The following is a 12,402-nucleotide window of genomic DNA, read 5'->3' on the forward strand; positions in this document are numbered from 1 at the left end:
CCTATGACGTAGAGTAATGAAAGGTTTGCAAGGTCGCAGTGTCAGAAGGAAGAAAAGGAAAAGAGATGGGTTATGAGATGGGATCATTTTATGTTCTCTATAATGTCAGACAGGGAATTGAGCAGTGGATGAAACAAGGAATATGAGTAAACTACATGATGAGGCAGTGGTGAAGAAAAATAAAATATGCAGAAACTAACAAGAGCTGTTAGTAACTGTTGGTAAAGAACAGAAAACCTGTTAAATCTATCAGAGCAAAAAAAAAAGTAAACTGAAAAAGGGAGGTAGGGTAGAGGTCACGATGACGTTAGCAGATCAGCATAAGTTCCACAAAAGCGTAGTATAGCTATAAGCGAAAGAAGGTCATGAGCTACAGACTTGGTGAGCAGCTGTAAGGCTTGATTGAGTATTGGTCTTAAGCTAAAGCTTATTGGGTAGTGGCGGAAAGGGACAGGTTAAGTGTGGAGGTCATCTTAAGCTATAGGCAGAGGCTGAAATGGGCCAGAAGTTAATCCCTGTTTGACCCACTTTCATACTGGAAGAAAAAATGTCTTGCTTCTCTTTGCTTCCATTGTCACCCATACATATACCTCAGATTTAATCACCAAGAAAGTGTTAAACTTTTGGAATGTAGTTAAAATGTTCCAGCAAACTTTTAGCCAACATAGTAACAATGCTGTGGACAATCTTTGAGTGGGCATTTGCACCCCAAGCTCTGCATAGAAATAGAATAGGTCAATGTAAAGCATTTGAAACTTTTTGGCCGGAATAATGTCTCGTATTTCCATAGGCACAAGGGTCTGGATTGAGCATCGGTGAACAAATTGTGCGTGAACTTTATTAACCTGGGTGTTCATAGCATATGTGTGTGTTGGGGCAGACAGAGAATAGCCTATGGACGTTGCCCAAACGTGTTTGAAAAAGTGAAACTTGGACTCCTGCACTGAGTTGTGCATAATTTATGCTGCTTTTTGTGGGTGCATCTTGCCAAATAATCTTCAGGCAAGACCAAGAAGCCGGTCTCAGGGGGTCCTCTCCTACCCACAGCATGTGAACACAGTAAAAATCTCTCTCTCACAACTTTAACTTAAATCTGCAGACTCTCTTCCAGTGGATTACAGTGAGAATCATCTGTCAATACTCCCTCCATTTATTTCTGGGCCTTAGAACAAGAGTGCTGCCAATCAATTGGGGATGTAATGTGGTGCCAGCGAGTTAGCCTTGAATAAAGTAATGAGCTCCAGAGGTGCCAGACAAGAGAGTTGATTAGTAATTTAAAGAGAAGAGAACCAAGGTCCACGGGGTAGAAATGGCAGGGGTCAGTCCAATAATTGAGATGAGAGTGAGGTGTCTTTTACGGAAGGCCTAGACATGTACACCCTTTCTCTGTGTGGCTCATTTATTCAACTTGTGTCTATTTATACTGTACATTGCAATCTCAATTCTCATAGGATGTAATACAGAATCAGTTCCAGTCAGTCATTGATCGTCCTGCGGGATGAGGCTGTGTTAATCAGCCACCATTGTAAGGAAGAGCGCTTCCTAAAGCCGCCGTTCCTCTCACATTTCTGCCAACACGCCAGCCATCTTTCACTGTCAGTACGTGTGTGTGTGTGTGTGTGTGTGTGCTGCCTCCTTCTTTATCACCCTGTCTCCGCCATCAATCGCGTTCACATTTCTCATTTTGCATACCACACAGTTTTGCAATCCTTGCAATACTACACACACACACAGAGATCACACCTCTTCAGTTACAGTACATGACGACATTAAATTACGCTTTTGTTCCTTTCCTGTTCTTGCAATGTACTCTCTCTCTCTCTCTTTAATTGCCATACATGTTTGTAGAAGGATATAATCAGTTTTCTTTTATTAAATCATATAGGTTCAATAGATTAAATTCAAAATACCCAGCCTGTTATTCTCGGTTCAGTCTAACAAACAAACCAGCAAACTTGTGAACACTTACTGTTAATTTTTAAAGCTCACAAGATGTATTATCTTAATGGCTCATTGGTCCATTGGCAGTCCTCCAATGTGTTAAAGGCTTTCAGCTATCCCCACATTCTGTAGCCAGAGGCACCGTAATGTATCTTCCTACTAACTCCACAAACGTCTGTGTGTCTGTATGTGGAACGCATATCTTGGGAATTGTTCTCCGTATCGGCTTCACACTTGGCAATCAGAAGATTGTGTTGATTGATTAACAGACCTCTGAAATAGCACGTATGATAAAAAATAACACAAGTTCAGTATATCATTTAAACCTACACATGCACATTGACTATAAAATCCACATTGCAGATAAACCATGTAGGATGAACACAAAGTTTTCTAACTTATGCAATATACTATAAAAGACTAAATAAAAGACTGACGGTAACTTGTAGCACTGCTTGAGGAGGACTCAATAATGACACGAACAAGGACAAGAGAACAGCCCATTCCAAACAGGCAGTTTAGAATAGGCACTGCAGTATCTCATTATTCACCAAAGTAATATTCTACATTGATATTATATGAAACTTCATATAAGCTGTTTGTTTGTGTGAAAGTTGTTGCAGAGACTAAATCATTCTCAGGTTTTATGGAAACTTCGAAACCAGATTTTTTTCTGCCAAAAAGGCTGCGGTCAGATATCATCACTGCCTTCCTCTGTTTGGATATATTTTTTTCATTGGTTACTGTCATTACTCATCCTCACCATATACTAGATATGTGTTACACTAATGCTATTCACACTGGATACTGGTGGGCATTGCCTTCCATCTCTCTTTTTATTGCACTTAGATGAGTTCAGAGAGAGCACAGGGATGTGTTTGATCTACACCTCACAGGGATAGACTCTGGTTCTACTCACAGAGCTTCCTCAGCCTCTGTCTCGTCACAGATCTTCCAGTAACTATGGACAAATTGACTCAAATGTGCAGGATGAAACAAGCAGGCCTGTCAGCTTGTGCATGTTAAGAGATTATATAACGTCAGAATGGAGGGCTGGGATGCAGCGTGGTGCTGTTTGATGAAAAATGCATGCTGGAGATTATTTCCCGGGATGATTCAGTGTAGATATTGGTTATCTTAATAGTATGGTGGTGCATGCACAGAGAGGGTTACTTACTTATGATCACTGTGCACTATATCCAGTCAGTAGTAGGAGTGAATTTATAGATATTAATCTTGTGTGCTTTTTCTTGCTTCTTGTCATGTCTCTGTTCTTACCCCATTCTGTCACTCACTCTTTTTCTCCCTGTTCTTTCTCTCCACGCTGTCAGATCGGCGCAGAGTGGGATGCCAAAGAGCGTATGTTCAGAAACTTTGGCGGCTTAATGGGGCCCATGGATGAGACGGTGGGCATGCAGAAGTGGAGCAAAGGACCCAATGTCACCGTCACGGTCGTGTGGATCGACCCCACCAATGTCATCGCCGCCACCTACGACATTCTGATCGACACCAGTGCCGAGTTCACCCACTACCGCCCGCCACTGAACCAGCCCCTGCGACCGGGAGTGTGGAGCGTCCGCATCCTGCACCACTGGAGCCCCGTGGCTGAGATGAAATTCCTCATCGCCCCGCTGTCCCATCACAAACACCAGCCCATACGACAAGGTGAGAGAGTTAAATAGCGCCTGCGGTTGCCATGAGGCTTATTTGTACCTCACACTTGCCATTTGTCTCATCTTAAGCATAATACAAAATGACTATTGATTGTGTAATTTGTATGAACAGCCCAGCGGAGATATTGCTCTGCGATAACAAGTACCTAAGGTGTCTCCTTAAATGACAAACACTTCACCACACATCTAACTTCAGTTGAGACTCCGTACTACACGTAGATCTGAACTGTGCAATTTAACTGCTTTAAATCCAATATTTGTGAAGCTTGTAGTTACTTGTAGTTACTTGTGGTTGACAGAGGAGTTGATCATATGAGGCTGGCTTTTCTTGCTTCTCTTAGTTTAGCAGTGGAAGAACATTTACTTCAGGACTGTACAGGTTTTGAGGTACTTTCATTTGAGATATTTTTTTATTTGTGCTTCCAGTTAGTGGTAATTATTACATATGTTCCTCTACATGTCAGAAAGTGATTAATGTCTATAAACGGATCGTGTGAATATGCAGAATCTGTAGAGGAGGGACCAATCACGTCTGAGCATGCTTTGGTTGTCCGCAGGTAAACCGTTGATGGGGAGAGCATAAGGTGGAACGCATTGACTGAAATACATCACTACCGTTCTTTTCATTTTACTTTTATTTCTAAAAATAAGTTGACTTAAAACTAGCCTTTCAGAAAAAGAATGCTTCTGAACCCAATAATTACAAAACAATACGTTTATACTGTGTGGATTTTTGCAATTTTAAAACATTATCTCATCATCATATATCATATAAATCATATGACCTTCCACTTACCATCAAATTACATCTGATAAATTGTGGTCATTAGTCTTGTTTACTTTTATTTAAAATATTACTCCACCCTTACATTTTGGCTGAAGTGCGTCTCCCTGGAAATTCAAAAAATGCCTTGGAGGCGGGGCTTAGCCTACTTAATTGTGAGCACGGCGCTGCAGAAATCACAAACCGTTGACCCTATGTAAGCATCGGCCCTGCAAGACAGTTTGAAACATTAGGTGGCGTTATAATTCACGTTCAACCTATAAATGTAGATATTTTATAAATTTGGTGTTAAATGTGATATAAAACCAGCATTAATGCATATCATTGAAAAACATATAACTTTGTTTGCAGCGTGTGCACTGCAGCATCTCTTTAAGTAACATTTTTACTATTTGTAAAGGAGTATTTTTATAATCTACTACAGTTGTGTTGTCTTCCACCACTGTGTGTACACAACATGTTGGCATTTAAAGCAAAGTGCGATTTGAATCGACACCCTTCTAAATTTCAGCCAAAAATGGAAAATTACAAGCTTTTATAGGATCATATTTGTTGTTCATTATTGCTGAATGGAGGCCTTTACGCGGCCACTTAATAAATCCATGATGGACGGCCTCAATTTAGCTCTGAATCACAGTAACTGCCTCCCTTAGATCAGTGGTTTATGTTCACGATGTCGAAATTGAAAACACTGACTCCACACAGTGGCTTGTGTTGAGTGAGAGAAAGTTTATATTCAGTTTCCATTCTAAGTATTTATTGTGCAGCCAGAGAAACATTGCATTCACTGCGAAGTAACAATTTCCAGTTTAGGTAGACGACACACACACACACACACGCACACACGCACACACACACACCAGAGCCTTGTGTTTGCAGTGATGCCCTTTCTAATCAAGCCTCTGGGCCTCTGCAGACCCGGGTTGTTTGTCATAAAGTCACCCCTAATAACCCAGCGAGCTGCTCATACATACTAAACAGAGTGTTAAACAACAGAGCACTTAGCCCTCCAAAAACAATGACACAATTAAGTCAATCAGGCAGCATGGATAAGGGGCAGGATTGCATTGTTCTAGTCCATAAGCAGCCAGTTTGCTCTGAACGTCACATGAGAGTTGAGACGCTGGCTCCAGCATAATTACGTCTTTCTCTCTTTAATAATCTCCGTGAGCCATTTTAATGTTGATGAGAGGCAACAAATAAAGTTACGTCTTTTTGTCTAACCTGAGTCTCAGTGGGGCTGTGAGGGGGGTCTTCTGTGAAACACTTTGACTTAAATATTCATCATACTTTATGGTGTTTAGTTACATTTGCATTACAGTTATGCTTTGGCTTCTCATTAAAGTATGGTTGTTAAGATTTGCTTCTAATGTATGTGTGTGTCGCCACAACACATTTCCAGCAGCATTGTAGCTCAGTTATTAGATTAGCTGTGTCTCATGCACTCAGCCACCTGTTTTACTGGTGCCTCTGTCTAAAAGTACTGCAGCAGCTCAGTCATAAATCTTACGTCTATGAATGTTATAATGTTTTTAAGTTTCTCTCGAAAAAGAGGTGGAGTCAATGGAGTGGACGAAATACAAAACAAAACAGCAAAAACCTGAATGTTATGAACAAATGAAAGAGGAAGATTGTTTTGGTAGAAGTGGAGTTATTTTACTTGAGTAAAAGTACCACAATGTAAAACTTACTTCCTTTAAAATTCAATTGTAAACATTATCAGCTTCCTTGACCTGCATTGTCAAAAGCACTCTGTATATATAGAGATGCTGCGGTATAAGTCGGTCAGTGACATATACCTCAGCAGAAAATTACCACTTACACTCATGACCACTTGTGACCACAGTGACCACAGCTCTTTTGATTGGTGTTGGGGTTTACATGTTGTCATCTTGTTGGTTTACATTTGGATTCATTTTCTTAATTCAAGGTCTGTATATTTTGCTGGAGTTGTCTTTTTCTGGCTTCAATATTTATAGTAATTTAATCACTTTAAGTAATAGAACAAATTAGTAATAGATTACCAAAATGTTATATTATTTGTTAAATAGCATCGTCAACCTCTTTGTGCAGTTAATAGTCATTGTGTAATCATTTTGTGAGATTGGTGCGTGTGTGTTTGTGTGTGTGTGTGTGTGTGTGTGTGTGTGTGTGTGTGTGTGTGTGTGTGCATGTGTGTGCATGTGTGTGCATGTGTGTGCATGTGTGTGGCTTAGGTCTTAGCGGTTCTATCCACCCGCCTGTAATTTACTGGCAGGTCTGGCACCAGGTTTCCCTCCTACATGCAGTGCAAGTAAAACTTTATGGCATGGCCTTCCACCAGCTTTGGCAGCAGCAGACACGTGCACACTCACACATGCACACACACTCATTTTCGTACATAAATTGTACAGAAATGACGCCACAGAAATGACTTCATGACACACACTTCTCCCACAAAGCTAGCTTTGGCATGAGTTGAACATCACCGTGCGATGGCGGAGCACCTCACGTCTGACGGCATCTTTCTGTCACTAGAGCATGAAAAGCGCTGATGTCTGCAAACATGTGGGTGTGAGGGGGTTTGTGTTCCACTGCCACACTTAGAAGGCATGGCTGGAGCCCCAGTTAGAGGAGCTGTGAGGAATTTACAGCTCCGCTGGAGCTCAGGGTGGAGAAGGTGTTTCAGTGAGAAGTTATGTCTACATTTTCTGTCTTCCTGCACAGCTTGACCGTCACGGGAAGAAAGAATGAGTGTGTGTCTGGGTATTTCTAACTGTTTCCAAAAAGTCAGCATTGCAGTGACTTGTCAAACCACATCAAAGACTGCGCTTTAGGGAGTCCAGTCAAACAAAAAAAAATCAATCCAAGCAAATTAGCTTCCAGTAAAAGCTTCTCAGATAATAATCAAGCAAATCACGTTTCCTGCTTTGTTATCTCATGATTCCTTTTTTTCTCTTTTCTCCCTTTCTCTGCAACCTTTTCCCACTCTGCAATCCCCTTTCTCTGTCTGACCACTGATCGTCAACTCTTTACACATCATCCATCTCCTCTCTGCTCTTTTTCATTCTTCCTTCCCACGTTTCCCCAGAGGAAACTGTGAAGCTCCACAACGGGCCAGCGAAGAACAGCTACATGGAGCAGAGTTTCCACGGCCTCAACCCGGTGCTCAACATCCCTGTCAGCCTGGGCTACATGGAGCAGGCCAAGAGGAACGCGGCACTGACCGGGCCAGAGCTCGAGCATTGGTTGGACAGCCTGGTGGGCGAGCTGTGGGAGGCGGCCGACGTCTGTGCCGTGGGCCCTACGGCCTGTCCTGTCATGCAGACCTGCTCCAAGATCCCCTGGAGCTCCCTGAGTCCGGACCCCAAGTCCCAGCTCGGAGCACCGCGCGCAGACGGGCGCATCAGGTAGCAGTGAGGCCTCCAGCTGGACGGGAGGCCACGGCACAGGAGTTTCACTGTTGATTTTTATTTATTTAAGGAGTTTTTTGCAAGCCAGAGAAGGAAAATTGCTCTTCCTCTGTCTTGGGGGGGAGAAGAAAACTAAAGAAATAGTGCATGTTTATGTGGGGGAGGTTGGTGAGGGTGTCTGGACAGAAGGGAAAGAGAATGATTTTCAGATCCTCCCGTGGGGTTGCTCCTTTTAGGGGATTATGCTGGCTTTGCTATTTCAGTTTCTCAGTGTATTTATTTTTCTTCTCATGGCTGAGTTTTACTGTGATCAAACGTTGCAATTTCCGAGCGTCTATTCTGCTGCTGAATGAATTATGAAGTCAGCTTTTAAAGCCCTGCACGGGGCACAGCGGTCATGTGAGTGTGGATTGTCGACACTGGTAGCAGACTAAGATCTGCTGCAATAAGGCCTTAGCTGTAAAACATGTTTGAGGAGGACGCCTGGTACTGGATTAAACGTGCCTCCTCCAGGTTCAGGTCAGCAAAAACAAATCTGAGCGTTCAGACGAACCAAACAAGTTGAAACGTTTATTTTGATACGACTCAAACGCAGCACCATTGGAGAAACTTTGAACAACAAATATTTTAGCGTAATTAAAGCTACTTACTTTCGAACCTCTGAGTTTCTGACAGTCAAGTTTACTCGGTTTGAAAATCAGTCGAATAAATTGGCAACAGCAGCAAAACTTCAGTGCCTGATCAGGATATGGAACTGTTGTGGCTGATTTCCCACATGTGGAATCAAAAAAAGAGAAATGCAAATACAGAGGCCTTCATAGCATAATTACAACTATTTGGATTATAATAGAAATGTAATGTAGGTCTAAATTCATAAATGCTTAATTTGTGGCTGTTGTACATTAGTATATTAAGACGGGACATTGCCATAGTGTAGTTTTCTTTAATAAAACCCAGATGTTGTGACAGGCAGAGGATAAAGAGATAATTATTTAGTCTGTTTTTGAATTTTTTTTGTTACCAAACTGCCTCAAACTTGAAACACATTAATCTCAAGCTGACCTTAAAATTCTCATCCTTATATTCATTTTTTTTTTTTTACTTTTTTTCCAGTCATTTCAATGATACTTTATGTTGTACATAGTTATACAAGAAGTCTCAAAAATTGTGTGTGAGTGGGGGGGGGGGTGAGTCCATGAGTCATGAGTCACTATTTATTTATAAGTTTATATTAATACTGATATTTTTAGTCAGTGACTAAATAACTGCGACGCTGCCTTGGCAGCATGATAAATATTTTTTTGTAAAGAAAAGCCGCCTTTATTTACAAAGGCCAACACCCCAAACTTATACTGTACCTTTATATGGCCCGCACCTGTGTGTCAGTCAGTGTTGTCCTGTCTAAATAGATCTGTTCGTCTTGGTTTCTTACAAGGCTGTTCGCCAAGTGCATCACAAGAGAAAGCCACCCTGACCTCTGGGGTCAGAGGTCATCTGCCTAACAACCTCACCAAACAGCGAAGGTGAAAAAAAATAAGAAAACACTCCTCACGAGCGAACACATCGGACAACGTCTGCATTGAAGGAGAAACTGCTGTTTTTCAGTGTTTTATGGTTCAGTTTGAGAATAATAGTGAGTGGTAGTGATCTTCATGCTGTGACAATAATGTACAAAGCAAGTGAGTATTATTGTGTCTTGATTGCAAAATGCATAATTTATCAAATCGGGTCTACGGCAACTTTACACCTACATTCTAAGAACCTTTCTGCCATCAAGACAATCTCTGGACACGAGACAGTTGACTCTGAGGGAGCCACTGTACCACAACACATCATGAACGTGAGATACGGTCTCACATTTGTCTTACTTTGAAATAAGTTTAGTCTGAAGCCAATTTGGAGTTCAATCTGTGATTGTCAATATTGTTTAGCCACCACACAAGCTAAGTGAGTGTTTCTGCTGCGGCTAATTAGGAGACATTACTGTTCATTAATGTCAAGTTCACCTTGCCTCAGTGTCGGATGTGTCTATTAAAATCGCCGTCACTCCTTCCCTCACCAATTGACACTGTTTCTGGGCTTTAGTTGTAAAGGACTATTCTTATTTTCCACAGGCCGGCTGCTGCTGCCATCTTTTAACTTAAAGTGCCACCGTGCTCCGAGTAATTACTTCACACAATACATATGACTATGTAAGTTCAATGACAGTTTTGGAAAAAAGGTGAAATAAATAAATGTTACTCAATGTGAAAGTCCTATTTTGTAACAAAATGAATAACAAATGAAGAAGATGTACATAGGTATTTTGTATTGAAATATTGTTTAAAGCCGTATTGTACATGTAAATACAGATGTGGTAAAAATGACATTGAATTATTAAAGACTTTTTAAAATGTCGATAATTGGGCACAAATGAATTGATGGTGTTTATTGATCAAAGTACATAACCTGTTTCAGTGTTTTTTGGACAACAGCCTTGTCCTGTTTGCCTCTCAGAGAAAATCACATGCCAGATTGTTGTTGTTCTTGCTGGAATGTATTGTTGAGCAACTGTTGCACAAATTTCTCTGACTGATGTTCCCCCCCCCACCCCCCCTGCTTTTATCTTTATTTTATTTTTTCTGGGGAGGCTCTGTGTGCCTTAGCTGACTTTTAGAACCTTCTCTGCCCATTAAAAGAAAAAACCCTGATTTTGTTATTTGTTTTTGACGTTATGTGAAGAATACCACGAGTCTGTCAAGTGATTCACTGGTACTGCAACACCAAAAAGATGTCTGCTGTTGTATAAATATCATCAGGCCTTCTGTCTTTATCAGCTTTTTTATTTTTCTTTCTTTTCTCATCCCTCTGTGGGATTTGTTTTGTTGTACTTGACTGGCTTGTTTTACTTTTCTCTGACTGCTTTTTGGAAATAAAATTCTATGGAAAATCTACACATGTGAACTACTCATGTGCTACAGCTTTGCAAATATAGCCCACGTCTATTTAACTAGGAAAAATAATGCAAAAAATAATGAAGTAGTATATTAATTAATTATAAAGTATATTTTCATCCATTCGCCTCATTTTCATCCAGTGATATTTACATAATATGTTGTGGAGGGATAATAAGTTTGCTTGTGCTTTGATTTGCTCTGCTTGTGCTCAAACTTCAGCTCTTTTCCTCAAGCTCATGCTGCTTCTGTGCGCACATGAAACGTCTGCTCACTGATTTCTCTTCTGCTCTTGGATCGTTCCAAGCAATAGAATTTCAGGTATAGTGTTGATGAATAAAATGGTCCTGCCCTCGTTAGCAGAGTGTGTGAATATAAATAAAAAATATTTGAGTAACTGCCCCTACAGGACTTTTTAAGAAGTAAAGCTTACACACTCACAGTGAGGGGAGGAACATTTTTCAGAACGGCAGAGCCAGGATTTTTTAAACTTTCTTTAATATTGCACGTTTTTGAAAATGTTATCTTGAAGAAAATCAGACACACTCAGGGAATTGATAGCTATCAGTGTGTGAAGTTTGGTGCAGCTCGTAGATCTAAGGAGACTGTTGGGCCTTGGCGGTGGTACGCGCTCTACTGAGTGCTATTCTATTAAAGCTGCACCAATGGAAAAGTTTACATGAACAATCTTAATCCCTGTGTAAAACCTGAATTTGGCCACATGGAGTGATGAATCCACAGAGAATTATGACCACTCAGCCTTACAGAGATGTTCTCCACTGTAAACTCTGTTCGCCTCACAGTTGGAAATCATTTTGGGGCTTTAACCGTCACTTCATGCCTTTAATATTTTCTCAGCCGAACTGAGGTATAGTTGAATCCTTAACTGTGGGTACAGCTAGTTGCTCCCATATGTTTTCCACCAAATTAGCTAGAACAAACTCGCAGAGATTCTCACCCCACACCCACATCCTGACAGAGCTTCTCAGTGTGCAGCTACAGGGAAAGTTACAATATTTCTCACAAATGACGGCATCCCATAAAGTCCTTTCTGATGAGGAGTTACACTCATTCTGCTGCAGCATCTGATAACAAGAGCAAAGAACTGCCAGTAGATGCATGTGCTTGTGTGTGTGAGGGTGTGTGTTTCCAAGTAAGCGTGTAAGTCACTATACCAGAAAGCAGGAAAACATGAACACACAGGTTTACATCCTTACACACACACACACACACACACACATAGGTGTGTCTGTTTAGGCGGATGAGGGGGGCAGTGTATACAGCCTTGTGCTACTGAATTTGTGAGCAGGATAATTGGCACAGTGTTTGTTCAGTTACGAAGTGAAACGCTGAAAGCGATCCTGCTGATGCTGGGATTAATGGCAGGTAAACACTCTGATGATTATTTTCAGCTTTTAACTCTCACTCACCGACACACATGCAGCTTCATAAATTAGCACATGGAGAGCTGGGAAATGCATATTTGTCACCACTGAATGCATTTACTGTCACATGATACTTAACCAAATGACTTCCTGTTTTACGACCTGCCCATACACCTAAGAAATCACAGTCGCTTAAGATAAAAGCATCAGCTACATGATATGTAATGAATAATAATAATGATACTGTGTGACTGTTGGAGAACCTCCTGAGCCTCTGAAAATTTCACTTCAATG

The 12,402-nt window shown here is 41.0% G+C and overlaps 1 protein-coding gene across 1 annotated transcript in view; it reads left to right on the plus strand.

Moving 5' to 3' along the window:
- The window catches only part of xylt1 (xylosyltransferase I), a 79,497-nt gene extending 70,165 nt beyond the window's left edge, over positions 1–9,332 (plus strand). The window contains exons 10-11 of the mRNA XM_069530304.1: positions 3,273–3,606; positions 7,469–9,332. Of these exons, the coding sequence (XP_069386405.1) occupies positions 3,273–3,606; positions 7,469–7,791 (657 nt within the window). The 3' untranslated portion in view covers positions 7,792–9,332. The remainder of the gene's footprint in view (positions 1–3,272; positions 3,607–7,468) is intronic.
- Positions 9,333–12,402: the final 3,070 nt, after the last annotated feature.

Source organism: Paralichthys olivaceus, chromosome 8, assembly GCF_024713975.1.
Source record: "Paralichthys olivaceus isolate ysfri-2021 chromosome 8, ASM2471397v2, whole genome shotgun sequence".
NCBI lineage: Eukaryota > Metazoa > Chordata > Actinopteri > Pleuronectiformes > Paralichthyidae > Paralichthys > Paralichthys olivaceus.